This window comes from Pelodiscus sinensis, chromosome 29 (assembly GCF_052426305.1).
Source record: "Pelodiscus sinensis isolate ZL-2025 chromosome 29, ASM5242630v1, whole genome shotgun sequence".
Lineage (NCBI taxonomy): Eukaryota > Metazoa > Chordata > Testudines > Trionychidae > Pelodiscus > Pelodiscus sinensis.
This window is the reverse complement of record NC_143080.1, coordinates 9,670,923-9,685,184: the sequence shown is the minus strand read 5'-3', so window position 1 is coordinate 9,685,184 and position 14,262 is coordinate 9,670,923. Positions and strand designations below refer to the sequence as shown.

At 60.8% G+C, this 14,262-nt stretch overlaps 1 protein-coding gene across 1 annotated transcript in view; it reads left to right on the top strand.

Annotated features, from left to right (window-relative positions):
• ACE (angiotensin I converting enzyme) overlaps positions 1-11,805 on the top strand; it is a 56,961-nt gene extending 45,156 nt beyond the window's left edge. Inside the window, exons 15-25 of the mRNA XM_075911171.2 lie at positions 377-464; positions 1,475-1,618; positions 2,435-2,626; positions 3,544-3,641; positions 4,887-5,059; positions 5,662-5,885; positions 6,367-6,511; positions 7,071-7,169; positions 7,661-7,783; positions 10,036-10,223; positions 10,739-11,805. Of these exons, the coding sequence (XP_075767286.2) occupies positions 377-464; positions 1,475-1,618; positions 2,435-2,626; positions 3,544-3,641; positions 4,887-5,059; positions 5,662-5,885; positions 6,367-6,511; positions 7,071-7,169; positions 7,661-7,783; positions 10,036-10,223; positions 10,739-10,935 (1,671 nt within the window). The 3' untranslated portion in view covers positions 10,936-11,805. The remainder of the gene's footprint in view (positions 1-376; positions 465-1,474; positions 1,619-2,434; positions 2,627-3,543; positions 3,642-4,886; positions 5,060-5,661; positions 5,886-6,366; positions 6,512-7,070; positions 7,170-7,660; positions 7,784-10,035; positions 10,224-10,738) is intronic.
• The last annotated feature ends 2,457 nt before the right edge of the window (positions 11,806-14,262 follow it).

The following is a 14,262-nucleotide window of genomic DNA, read 5'->3' as shown; positions in this document are numbered from 1 at the left end:
CCCTCGGGCTGGAAGAGATGGAGGGTGTTTGTGTGCGCGGGCCGGGGAGGAGGATGGGCTGGGACTCCGAATCGCCAGGCTCCAGCCTCCCTTACAGGAGAGACGGAACTCCCTGGAGAGGGATTTGCATCCTGTGGGCTTGGGATTCAGGGCCCTGGGGCTGCCACTGGCTCGTGGATAGAGCGTGGGCCAGTCTCCTCTCTCTGTGCCTCCCCCCACCACCTCCCCGGGAACTGTGAATTCACTCTTGTCTGTAGAGCGCTTGGAGATCTGGGTGGAAGGGCGGCAAAGGGGGATGGGACAGGCGGTGGCGTTGTCCTGTCTCCGGGCGCAGAGCAGCGAGCAGGCACCTAAGTGGATACGATTTCTTTCCCAGTACAACAACCTCCTCTCGGACATGGAGACCGCGTACAGCATAGCCAAGGTCTGCAAGGGGCAGGACAAATGCTACTCCCTGGATCCAGGTGAGATGTAGCCCAGCCTCCAGCGAACAGCCGGTGCTCAGCACCGCCAGGAGTTCTCTACAGCGGCTCCGCAATTGTGGCTGAGATCTGTGTGTGTGTGTGTGTGTGTGTGTGTGTGTGTGTGTGTGTGTGTGTGTGCGCGCGTGCGTGCAGCAAACTGAGCAGCAAGTGTGTGACGGTGCCCAAATGCCCACGTAACTCTGGTGTCGTTTGAGCTCAGCTGTGAGGGGGTAGAACCCACAGGAGCCAAGTAGCAAACCCGGTCTAGAAGCAGTGCCTTATCAGGCGCGCTTCGCTGCTCGCTAGGACTGGATGTCCCCAGCAGGAGGCGCTCCCGCCCCAGAGCACAGGAAATATGGAGGCCTGGTTACGTCAGGGGCAGTAGAGAACATTGGGACCCACAAGGGTTCTCCCAGGAGGGCTCTGGGAGAAGGTGACTTAGAGGGAAAAGCAGAGTCCAAGCTATGGCAGGGTGCAGCAGACCTGCTGGGTGAGCGTGCGGGGAGGTGGGAGTCGGTACCGCTGGGCGAGCAAGCAAGGACATGGGAATGGGTGCTGCCAAACGAGTGAGCAGGCACGCGGGAGTCAGCGCCGCCGGGCAAGAGAGAGGGGCCATGGGAGTTGGTGGTGCTGGGCAAGCAAGTGAGCAGGGCCGTGGGAGTCAGCGCTGCCGGGCGAGCGAGCGAGTGAGCGGGAGTCAGCGCTGCCGGGCGAGCGAGCGAGCGAGCGGGGCCACGGGAGTTGGCGCTGCCGGGCGGGTGAGCGAGCGAGCGGGGTCACGGAAGTTGGCGCTGCCAGGCGAGCAAGCAGGGCCTGTTGCAGCAGAGCTTTAAGAAAGCCTGGGCAGGTGAAGGAAGGCCGAGCAATGGGAACCGCTCAGTGGTGGCTGGTCTGTGGGTGGGAGAAGCAGCAGCTGGGGCCACGGGTTCAGCAGCGCGCTCCGGGGCGCCCGTGGGCCACGATGTTACGTGGCGCGGCAGGGAGCCCCTGATCGTTTCCTCTCCCTTTAGACCTCACCGACACCCTGGCCAAGTCGCGGGACTACGACGAGCTCCTCTTCTTCTGGAAGGGCTGGCGGGACGCCTCCGGGAAGAAAATCCGGAGCAAATTCAAGAGATACGTGGAGCTGAGCAACAAGGCAGCCAGGCTCAATGGTCAGGTTCCCTCTATGGAGCGGCCTTCCCAAAGGGGAGGGGGGCCCCGACTTCCTAAAACAGCCTTACCCCAGCTGTGCCCCCATCCTGCTACACTCCTAGCCCCGCCCTGTCGACACGCCCCTGGCCCCGCCCCTACCCTGCAGATCTCTCATGGGCCTCAGCTTCCTGCGCCCAACCCTGAGCTCGAGACATGACCTCCCTTTTACTCTGTGGGTTCTAGTGTGGCTTAGGCTTAGGGGTAGGGCATTAGCCTGGGGTGCACAGGGTGGTGGGTTCAAGTCCTACCCACCCCTTTATTAGGAAGGCAAGAGAAGAGACCTGTTGAAGGTGGGAGGTGGTATGCGGTCCTTGAGTGGACTAGGGGAGAGAGCATCAGGAGCACAGGGTCGTGGGCTCAATCCCTGCCTACTCAGGCAGCTGCCCGTTAGCAGCTTGCCCAGTGGGAATTCAGGCCTCGAGTGTCCTTAGGCGCCTGGCGAATCTCCCGGCAGCCCCAGGTGAACCCCTCGGGGTGCTGTGGACACTTGGCTGAAGGGAAATGGGCTAAAAAGCAGCAGCTGCCAGTAAGGTCCTGGGGTAGCCCAACGTGAGGGGAGCTGGCTGAGTGGACAAAGGAGGCCGCCTGGAGCCAGGCACGATGGTGCAGAACTGAGGTCCAGTCAGCCACCGTTGGCCCACACTTCCGCCCCCAGCACAAGGGGGCGGGGCAGGGCAGGGCGGGACGTCCCTGGGCCGGGGCAGTGCAGCTACTGGGCACCGAGGGAGGGGAGGCAGGGTGCCAACAACCCTCCCCGCTCTCCCACATCTGGGCAGGCCACACGGACAACGGGGCCTTCTGGAGATCCCTCTACGAGACGGCCACCTTCGAAGCAGACCTGGAGAGGATCTACCAGCAGCTGCAGCCCCTGTACCTCAACCTGCACGCCTACGTGCGCCGCGCCCTCCACAACAAGTACGGCCCGGAGCACGTCAACCTGAAGGGCCCCATCCCGGCCCACCTGCTCGGTAAGGCCCTGCCAGGCCCGGCGGGGCCCTTGTGTTTCCCGTGGGATGCTCTCAGCGGGTGTTACGGCTGGGCCCGGGGCTGGCAATCAGGCTGTTAATGTGGGGGTGACGGTGCTAGTCAGGGGAAGGGCCCCTGTCCTGTGAAAATGAGGGCTCGTGAACAGGGACCACACTTCCTGGCCTGGGGAGGTCCGGCCTTGTGAAAAGCCCAGCACATTGGGTGCTGTGTACGGGAAATTGCCTGGAGCTCTTTGGAAAGTCCAGCTCTGGGCACCAAACGTTAGGCACTTAATGGTGAGACCTGTAGCCAGCTGGATCTACCCTGAGTGCCGGATCTACCCTGAGTCCCGGCTACCCAGGCAGGATCTCTGCCTCGCGCCCTGCAGCTCTACATACTCAGGGATCTCTGCCTCGCTGTACCCTTGGGCCCAAGCTGAAGCCAGGTTTCAAAGCCAGGGCCACTCCCTTTCTGTGATACCTCTCTGGCTCCATCACGGCTCCTCCTGAGCTTTGATATGAAGGAGGGGTCATTGCCCCTTGTACAGAGGGGAAACTGAGGCAGGTAAGCTCCAAACCTCCGTAGAAACTCAGGGAAGGCAGGAGCCCCTGAACGCAAGAGGTTTGCCCGAGTGCACCCAGCAAATCAGAGCCAGAGTGGAGACTGGAACCCAGGTCTGGAAAATCCTAGGCTCACGCTCTAACCATTGGGCAATCCTTCCTCTCCCTGCTGGCAGCTGAGTTACGCTGGGTTATGTCAGGGCTATCAGGGCTAAACGGGGACTCCTTCTGTCACGTGTTACCCTGAGAACGGGGAGCATTTGAGGACATAAGGGGCATTTCTGGCTGGGATTAACTTCGGTTTTGTTCTGCTCTCCCTTTGTCCTCCCCTTCCTGCCCCCACCCCCTGCGGGCTCTAGGCAACATGTGGGCCCAGTCCTGGTCCAACATTTTTGACCTGGTGATGCCCTTCCCTTCTGCCTCTAAAGTGGATGCCACCCCGGCCATGCAGAAACAGGTCAGTGCCGCCACAGTCCCCGAGACTCTCCCCTCGGGAACCCCTTTGCTCTCCAGGAGATGCCGACTCCCCGCCCCCTGAGAAACACAGTAACCGGCAACCCCTGGGCCCGGGGCCCCAGGCCCTCATGCAGCCAGCAGCCCGTGAGACGCTCTGCGGTAAAACGGCAGAGAATCCAGCCAGCCCCTTACAGGGACGTGCTCGGTGCCGCTGCTGGCACCGCTTGGGATCCAGGCCAGGTGGGTCCTGTTAGCTCCACCCTGGGCTGAAAAGGGGCTGAATCTCCTTCCCCTTGTGCCCTGCTCCGCCATGCCCAGCCGTGGGTCAAATCGCTCCCCCCCCCCCGCTCCTCCGGGGGTGTAACATGAACTGGGTCCGGTCAGAGCAGCATTCGTCCGGATTGGGGGCGGGGGAAACAGGCCAGAGGGGTCCTGCAGGGACCAGTCTTGTGGGGAATAAGCAGGGAGGTTTGTGTTTTGTGTTGCTGCGGGGGCCAGGGAGCCGGTCAGAGCCCCCCTGCTTAGAGCTGGCCCAGAGCCGCCTGATTCTGAGTGCTCCCCAGGCTGTCCCCCGCCCAGGAGCTAATCCCTGAATCTCCCCTCCCGGCCCTGGAGGGGGCCTCTGTTAGCATTTCTCCCTCTTTGCCCCTGGGCTAAGGAGCCAGATCCTGGCTTGTCTATGCTTGAGACACTCCAGCAGCCCAGCTGCTGTGCCTCAGTGTAGCCCCCCGCTGCAGTGATGGGAGAGACTCCCCTCGGCGCAGTTAGCTCCTCCCCTCGGCACAGTTAGTCCCTCCTCTTGGCATAGTTAGCTCCACCCCCAAGGCCATAGTTAGCCCCCCTGCTTCCTGTAGTTAGCCCCGCCCCCGAGGTCGTAATTGGGCGGGTGGACGAATTCTTCCTTCGACCTCGCGCTGCCCACACCAAGGTTCACTAGGTCGCACTAGGCTGCACTAGGTCGCCGGAGCTGGATTTTCACCCCCCTGAGTGAGGCAGCTCAGCTGGTTCCCAGAGGGGATGCGCTCGGAGTCCTTCCTTCACCTCTGTTGTTGCTGTCTCAGGACAGCGCCAGAGCGGGACTCCTTCCCCTGCTCCTCCCCCTGCGCCCGCTGCAACCAGTGAGAATGTGGCCTGGCCCTGATGGGAGCCGGCTCGTGCCCTGGGTTTCAGAGTTGAGAGGCGCTGCCGTGTCACTGCGCCTGGCTTCCTGCCGCCGGCTCCCATGTGCTCTCTGCTGGCTGCACAGGGCTGGACCCCGCAGAAGATGTTCGAGCAGTCGGATAAGTTCTTCACCTCGCTGGGCCTGATCCCCATGCCGCCCGAGTTCTGGGCCAGGTCCATGCTGGAGAAGCCGTCGGACGGGCGGGAGGTGGTGTGCCACGCCTCCGCCTGGGACTTCTACAACCGCAAGGACTTCAGGTGCTTCCGGGAGCGGGCTGGGCCGTCCCCCAGGCTGGCCCCGGGCCCTGCGGCACTGCCAGTGCTGGGAGAGAGCAGAGGGGCCTTCGTAGAGGGACAGTCCGTCCTGCCCCCGAGCTGGTCCCCCACCCTGGGACACCCAGCCCAGCGAGCCCCAGGCTGGCTGCAGGCCCACGTGCCCACTGCTTTCGTGTGGGGGGTTTGCCAAGCCCAGTGGCAGGGAGGCTGGGGCAAGACGCGGCCCAGTGTTTTGAGCACCAGCCCAGGGCAGCAGGCAGGGTATATCCCACGGAGCCGCCTCTGCCCCGGGGTGCCAGGCCTGCGTCCCGGCGGCTACGTCTGCCTGGCCAGCCAGCCTGCCCCGGCCCAGGGCCTCCTGCTGGGGGGCTGGAAATAGCAGCTGAGGCTCCGCGACCCTCCCGTATTGCCTGGTGTCAGGGCCCAGCCCCCAACCTACCCTGCTGTTTTTAGCCCCACCGTGTGAGCCTGAGTTAACTGACCCGAGCTCTGAGACTCACGGCCATGGGCCTGCCTGGGAGCGTGGGCTGCCCGCCCGCCCGTCTTTCTCTCCCTGCCCCCCTTAACTCCCCACTGCGTTCCAGGATCAAGCAGTGCACGGTGGTGAACATGGACGACCTGATCACGGTGCACCACGAGATGGGCCACGTGCAGTACTTCCTGCAGTACAAGGACCAGCCCATCTCCTTCCGCGACGGGGCCAACCCCGGCTTCCACGAGGCCATCGGCGACGTCATGGCCCTGTCGGTCTCCACCCCCAAGCACCTGCACAGCATCAACCTGCTGGACCAGGTGGAGGACAACAGTGGTGAGCTGGCCAGGGCCTGGGCCGCTCCCTGCTGCTAGCGAGGGGCCCGCTGGCGATGGAGATAGCGTTGGGGCGGGATCCAGTGTACATTCCTGTGGGATGCCTGCCTGCTGTCAGCACTTGGAACCTCCTGAGGCCTGTCAGTGGCCAGTGATGTGGATGGGCTGGTGGCCAGTGGGCGTGGCAAGAAAGGGGTGTGGATAGTACAACTCTGGGGCCGTGTCCTACCCGCCTTCCAGTGCTGGAGGGCCCCCGTGTTCCCTCGAACTTTTCCCATCCATGTGCGGAATGAATTTTGTTGCATGCACTGAGGCATGTGTGGAGTGCGCACCACCCCATGCTGCCAGCTGTGGGTGCACTGCTAACCAGCTGGGGTGGTGCTTGACTCTCTCCTGGGTGGCCGCCCTTGCGCACAGCCTACAGGGAATGGGGCTAGCCAGGCGTCTTTGTTCACCTCCCGTCCCCTCCCCCTCCTTCGCAGAGAGTGACATTAACTACCTGCTGAGCATCGCCCTGGACAAGATCGCCTTCCTGCCCTTCGGGTACCTGATGGACCAGTGGCGCTGGAAGGTGTTTGACGGGCGCATTAAGGAGGAGGAATATAACCAGCAGTGGTGGAACCTCAGGTCAGTCAGATGTTCCTGCCTGGCGCTGGAGGCGCGTCGGACTGCACCCCAGGGTGTCCAGCCCCGGTCCAGTCTGGGGATTTCACCCCCCCGCAGCCAGCCCTTCCGTCTCCCTGTAGCGTGCTCCCCTTGCGAGCCCTCTGACCCACCGGCCCCTCCCTGCCCTTGACAAGGTCTCTGCTAATTGCTACACCCCCACCCCTGCCCAAGGGCATAGAATCATAGACTCATAGAGCTGGAAGAGACCTCAGGAGTCATCAAGTCCAGCCCCCTGCCCAAGGCAGGACCAATCCCAAGTAAATCAACCCAGTCAGGGCTTTGTCAAGCCGAGACTTAAACACCTCTAGGGATGGAGACTCCACTACTTCCCTAGGTAACCCATTCCAGTGCTTCACCACCCTCCTAGAGAAATAGTTTTTCCTGATATCCAACCTGGATCTCTCCCACCACAACTTGAGCCCATTGCTCCTTGTTCTGCCATCCATCGCGACTTAAAAACCTGCCGTGGGGCCATGCCAGCTGCGGGTCCCTAACCACTACTCTCCCCTGCCGGCTGCAGGCTGAAGTACCAAGGCCTGTGCCCGCCCGTGCCCAGGTCGGAAGACGACTTTGATCCTGGGGCGAAGTTTCACATCCCAGCCAACGTTCCCTATGTCAGGTAGGCAGGCCGGGCCGGGGTTACCCGTGTGCGCCGTGGGCCCCAGCCTGGGACAAGGGCCGCGATGGGAAGAGAGACCGAGGGGCGGGGCAACAGACGGGCGTGGGTGGGCCGGGCGGTGGTGCCAACCATGGAGCCCGTGTGTGCTGTCGGCTAGCCGATCACGGCAGCTCGGGAGCAGGGCCGGATGTGCCTGCTGCTTGGGGGGCGAGGCCTCTGGGAAGACCAGGGAGCTGCGGGCAGCAGCCGTGATGCCGCCACACGAAGCTCACCGCGTGGTCGTTTCCGCCGGAGCTAACCTGCCGCTCTGAGCGCTTGGAACGATTTGCAGCTCCGTGGTGCCGGGCGTCAGACAGGGGAGCTAACCCCGGCCTTGCGGGCCCGTCCCAACGGTAGCCTGTCGTCGTGGGCCTGACAGCGGCAGCGGCTCTCCACGCCTGGGTGTCCAGACAGGCCCGAGAATGTCGCCTTCCCTCCATTCCCCACTCCAGGTACTTTGTCAGTTTTGTGATCCAGTTCCAGTTCCATCAGGCCCTCTGCAAAGCGGCCGGCCACACCGGGCCCCTGCACAAGTGTGACATCTACCAGTCCAAGGAAGCCGGAGCCCTGCTGGGGTGAGTGGGACATCGGGGAGAGGCGCCTGGGGTCCTCCGGAGCCTGGTGCTGGGAGTAAGAAGGGCAGGAGGCCTGGCAGATGAGTTATTCTCCGGATGAGCTTTTCCCGTCCCTAGCGCCATGTCCCATCTCTCCTTTGACCCGGGACTTTGGCAGCCTCTGAACTCTGGGGTGGTGGGAGGGAGCGTGGCGGGGCGCCTGCCTTCCGTTAAACTCTCAGAACCCCAGGGCTGGCAGAGACCTCAGGAGTCACCGAGTCCAGCCCCCTGCCCAAGGCAGGACCAACCCCAACTCAATCATCCCAGCCAGGGCTTTGTCAAGCTGAGACTTAAAAACCTCTAGAGATGGGGGGTTCCACCCCCTCCCTAGGGAACCCATCGCAGAGCTTCCCCTCCCCCCCCCAGGGAAATAGTTCTTCCCAGTGCTTTTCTTGGGACGGTACCTTCTTTTGGGAGCCGCTTTCCCCCAGCACAGCCCCCAGCCGGCCTGGGGAGCGCGAGCGCTGCGCCAGATGGAAGCCCGCTCGGGACATGCAGAAATCAAAGGGGCCGCAATTGGATTTTGGCCCCGACCTCCCACGTCTCCCTGGTTACTCCCCGGCACTTTTTTTTTTTTTTTTCTTTCCCCATGACAAATTTTTATCACATTTTTTCTTGAAACCATTTGGCAACCCTAGTACTGGCACCTTGTTTTTAAACAAAACAAGCAATGGTTCTTCCTAATCTCCAACCAAGACCTCCCCCACTGCAACTTGGGACCATTGCTCCTTGTTCTGCCACCTGCCACCACTGAGAACAGCCTCTCGCCATCCTCTTTGGACCCTCCCTTCAGGTGGTTGCAGGCTGCTCTCAAATCCCCCCTCACTCTTCTCTTCCGCAGACTAAACAAGCCCAAATCCCTCAGCCTCTCCTCGTAGGTCACGTGCTCCAGCCCCCGAATCATTTTCATTGCCGTCCGCTGGGCCCTCTCCAATGCGTCCGCATCCTTTCTGTAACGGGGGAGGGGGCCAGAATTGGTCCCAGCTCCCCAAACGGGAGAGTCCATTAACCCTCCTGTCTCCCGTCGGCAGCCCCAGCGGCTTCTCCGAGGGCCGCGCTAGTGACTGTCAGGTGCTTTGGGAGCCTCGTGCCGCGCAGTGAGCAGGCTGGTCTCCAGTCCCCCTGCACTCTCCTCCCCCCGCCCTGCCGGGGGCACGGTTGGCTCTAACGCCGCTCTGGAGTCCCGGGGGGCTCCAGGCAGAAATGCCGGGGCCTGCGCCCTTCCCTGCCAGGTGACGGTGTTGGGGAGAGCAGCTGCGGTCCCCTCGTCCTCTCAACGGAAGCACTCGAGCCATCGGTATCCGTCGCTATTTGAAGGGAGGTGGCCGGGTCTGTGGGAAGGGGCTTGGCCTTTCCGCGGACAGAGAGGTCTCCAGCCTGTGGGGCGCACCCTCCGAGGGGGCAGGAGGGAATGTCCAAGGAGGCGCAGCGGGGTCTGGGCCAGCCCCCCCACCCAGGGGCCTGGGCCCCCTCTTCCTGCCCCAACCATGGCTCCAGTCCCGGCTCCCCTGGCTTTTGCCTGTGGCTCCGCTCCCGGCCCTGGCTGGCTCCCAGCTGCAGCTCCCAGGGCTGGGGGGAGTTTCCGTAACTGCTGGGGGAGGGGGTGGCAGAAAAAGTTTGGGGACCCCTGCGCTAGAGCGAGCTGGTGCAATACAAGAAGCTGCCACAAGGTGGCACCTCGGTTCCTGCATGGATTAAGGCTGATTAAGGCCCCCCCCCCCCCGCAAAGCTTAACCCTTTCACTGCTGCACAGATCGCAAGAGAGTAGAGTGCCCTGTGTCATCCCTGCCCAGTCCTACCTCCCTCTCCACCCCCTCCCGGCTGCAGCCCAGGGCTCAGCCTCAGCCCTCCGCGTCCGTACCCTGCTGGCCTTGCAGGCAGGTGACGGCGTCGCCCTTTTGGGGAGGGGTGCTGAGTGCAGGGGTGTCGGCACAGGGTGACGCTCCCCCACTCACCTGGACTCCACGGGTGGTGCAGCTGCTGCGGTGCCCCCGAATCCGGGGTCCTCCATTGGGCGGCTTGTCCCTGAGGCTGCGGCTTCCCTGCCTTTGGTACCCAAAGCCAGCCGGGATAAGCCGACCTATGCTGCAGTCACCGCCCCTGCCGAGCCGCGTCGCCAGCCCGCAGGGGACAGGCCCGGGGCTGGGAGGCCGGGGCCGTCCGCAAAGGCAGCGGGTGCGCGTGTGTCTGCAGCCGCTCGCTCCCGCCCGCAGGAACGCCATGAAGCTGGGCTTCAGCAAGCCCTGGCCGGAGGCCATGCAGCTCATCACCGGGCAGCCCAACATGTCGGCCGACGCCCTGATGACCTACTTCAAGCCGCTGACGGACTGGCTGGCTGCTGAGAACACCAAGACCGGGGAGAGCCTGGGCTGGCCCGAGTACAACTGGACGCCCTATGCGGGTATGCCAGCCCCCACGGGGTCCCTAGCCGGTCCCAACCACCGGGCGAACGGGGTCCTGGGGGTGGAGCTTCTGTGCGTTGCTGGGATACAGTCTCCAGGGCTGCCTGTCATCCCCGGGATGATGCTCGCCCCTGAAGACCAGAGCCATGCATGGGCGGGGTTGGAAAGGATCCAACGGAGGCTGCTGGGTTTGTGAAGGGCTCCCCACCCCCCGGCAATGTCTTAGACCGGGGGAGGGGGGATGCAGCAGCCAAGGCCAGCGAACGCTGGCTCGCCCAGCACAAGGCATCGCAAGGTGCTGGCAGGACACCGTGGGGCGGACACCGGCCCCAGCAAACCGTTCGCCACAGATGCTTCCCCACGAGCCAGGGGCCTGTGGTCAAACGTTCGAGCCCTGCCAAGGGCCCGCCCGCTGTGGAAGAGGTTTCCCTGGCCCTGGGTCCAGAGGGCTCCATTGGCCCGCAGCAGCTCGGCCTGCTCTACCAGCCCCCGTTTTCTTCTTGCTTTCACGCAGGTCAAGCGCCGTCTAGTGCCAGTGCCAGAGCCAGTTTCCTGGGGATGTCGCTGGATAGCAGCCAAGCCGTCGCAGGCCAGTGGGTCCTGCTGTTCCTCGGCGTTCTCCTGCTCCTTGTCTCGATCGTCCTCGGAGTCAAATTCCACTCCTCCAGGAGAAGGGCTCACAAATCCAGCTCAGAAATGGAACTGAAATAATGCTGCATCTCACTCCTTTCCTTTGCTGTGGGTGCTCGCATGGGCCACGGGGGAGTGTGTGTGTGTGTGTGTGTGTGTGTGTGTGTGTATGCATGGGGTGTGTGTGTGTGTGTGTATGCATGGGAGATGTGAGTGCCAAGTGTATGCATATACAGGCCACGTGTGTCTGTGTGCATGAGTGTGTACATGGCGATGTGTGAGTGCAAGGTGTATGCATGCATGGGCCACGTGTCTCTGTGCGTGTATGGATGGGCCGTGTGTGTATGCATGAGAATGTTTGCACATGGGCCTAATAAGCGTGTGCCCGCACGCATCTGGGCCTGTGTGTGTCGGGGACATGCTCGCGAGCCTCGTGTGTCGCTGAGGCAGGAGTGCAGTCGGATGCATAGGACTCTTCCTTCCAATCAGGTCAAAACTTTTTGACTATGCAAGAGCCAGAGCAGAGAATAATTATTTATTTGCCAATGTCTGAATTCCCAGACCCCCGAGATGAGGAGTGGGACCGTGGGGTTTGTTTCTTATCCACCCCGGTGCGGATTGGCCAGTTTGAATCAAAGTAACATTGTTCAATTCCCTAGTGATTGGAAAAGGTTTAATTAATTGGGCAGGGGGGCTGGTTTGCATCCCATCCACTGTGCCTGGGAGCTGGGAGGCCGGGGGATGGCATCTGATGACCTCTTGAGGTCCCTTCCAGTTCTAGCGCTCTCTGATTTCTGCAGCTCCGCTGCGCCGTTGGGAACACCACAAGGGCTTCATGTTAGCCGTGGGAAGCTTTTTGTGGGAAAGGGGCCGTCCCTCCTTAGGGCAAGCCCGGCCCCCAGGCACGCACAGATGAAAAATAAAAACCATCCTGTTTTCCCCCCACTAAAACGTCTTTGTTGTTTTCTTCGAGTGGGGGCAAGATGGAGGCTTCGGTCAGACCCAGAGCATGCGCCCGCACAGAGGCCAGATTGAAACGTGAATCGGCTTATGCCTGCAATAGCACAGGACTGGATTTCTTAGCCTCTGGAAGCCTGAGATGCAGCCACAAAACCAGAGAGAGAAAACTGGCTGCTCCCAAAGGAAACAAGGGAAGAGGGATAGCTCAGTGGTTTGAGTATTAGCCTGCTAATCCCAGGTTTGTGAGTTCAGTTTTTGAGGGGGCAATTTAGGGACCTGGGGCAAATCTGTCAGGGATGGTACTTGGTCCTGCTTGGAGGGTAGCTGACTGGACTCAATGAGATAGGCATGTCTCTCTCTATTGTTACCCTGCCTCCCATGTGGCTGGCTCTCTGCAAACTGCTTCTGAGCACATGCTTCCCTGCAGAGCCTTTCAGTCTGCCAGCAGCACTGGGAAACCCCTGCCCATTTAAAGTGTAACTTTATTACAGTTTTCAATACTCTTATCTCTAGACACTACAGGGCCAAAAAGCTGGTTAGAAACATAAGAACAGCCACACTGGGTTAAACCAAAGATCCATCTAGCCCTGTGTCCTGTCTGCCCACAGTGGCCAATGCCAGGTGCCCCAGAGGAAGGGAACACACCAGGTAATCCTCACGTGATCCCTCCCCTGTCACCCACTTCCAGGCAAACAGAGGCTAGGGACACCATTCCTGCCCACTCTGGCTAATAGCCATTGATGGACTTAACCTCCATGAATCTATCTAGCTCTTTTTCAAAACCTATTAAAGTCCCAGTCTTCACAACATCCTCTGGCAAGAAGTTCCACAGATTGACTGCGTGCTGAGTCACGAAAAACTTCCTTTTGTTTGTTTTAAACCTGATGCCTATTCATTTCATTTAGTGACCCCTAGTTCTTATATTGTGGGAATAAGGAAATAATTTTTCCTTATTCACTTTTTCCACACCAGTCATGATTTTATAGACCTCGATCATATCCCCCTTAGTCTCCTCTTTTCTAAACTGAAAAGTCCAAGTCTTTTTAATGAGGAAACAAAGTCAACCGCCTCTAACCCATCAAACGATCCCCATTTCCCTGTGGACCAAGCTGACTTCTGGGAGATGCCACATCAAACCTTCCATGTGCTGATTGTTTTACTGCTCAGAAGTGAATGGGTTCGACCTTTTGACATGGATTCAGCAATGTGCTTAAATTCACACGTTCTCCCTGTCGTCAATGGGACCTCTTGTGCTTAAAGTGAAGTGTGCGCCTTCGTGCTTTGCTGAAGCGGGGCCTTGGTTTTTTGTGTGGTTTTCCAGCTCTGCCTTCAGACTGATTTCCAGTTTGACTCTTTCAATGTATGGCCCCAGAATCCAGTCCCATTCCTACAGCTCTCTCCCATTATTGGGTAGTTAGAAGTTGACACTGCACTTTGCAGAACACAGAAAAGACACACACACACAGGCACACACACTCTGTTGCATGTGCACACAGGCACACACACACTGTTGCATGTCCCGCGTGCACTCACACACTGTTGCATGTTGCACGTGCACACAGACACACACACACACTGTTGCATGTCCCGCGTGCACACACACACTGTTGCATGTTGCACATGCGCACGCGCACACACACACACACACAATGTTGCATGTTGCACGGCACACACACACACACACACACCGTTGCACATTGGCAGTGTGTGCGGAAGGCTTCTACCCAATGTAACGGATGGAACATTCCCCTTTGCTCGTGTTCTGCTTGCACCGGTGTTAATGAAGCGGGCCCTGTTCACACTGCCCGGCGGGCTGGACGGTCACTCCCACCACGGCAAGAGGGGGCGACAGACACAGGAGTCCCTCCACCCATTTTGTGCTGATGTCAGTGTGACGGTGCGTCGGGGACCCCCAACCCTGCATCCCCATCCACAGCAAGATGTGACTCCGCCAGCCAATAGAATAGAGTTTCTTGCTTCTCAGAGATACAGCATATGCTCGATGTAGGCATAAGCGGATAGGCCGGCAGCCCTAGTTCCCTTGGGGGAAAGGGGTTCACAGGCCCCTGAACCCCCTAGACAGGGCCCAGCGAGAGCCTCAGACAGACTCCCTGCCCGCTGCGCCCCTGCACACTGCTCGACGCAGCCAGCTGCCAGGCAAGGGCAGAGTTTCGGGAGGGCGCCCGGGCGCCCCCCCTCCCTTCGCCAGCCACGAGCGAGGGGCGTGCGTGGAACTCAAGGACTTTCCCCTCAGTCCCTGGTAGCCCAGGGAACGGGTCAAAAAGCAAGTTGTGTCCCGGTGTGCACGGCTGCTGTTCCCCCCCCCCCCTCCGGAAGTCCACCCTTGCTACGGGGGGCATGTGCACACCTGGGGGCGGGTGTTTGTGGGCTGCCCATTGGCTGGAAACCTGCCACTTTGGGTGGCATGAGGGCGGGGGGTGAGGAAGG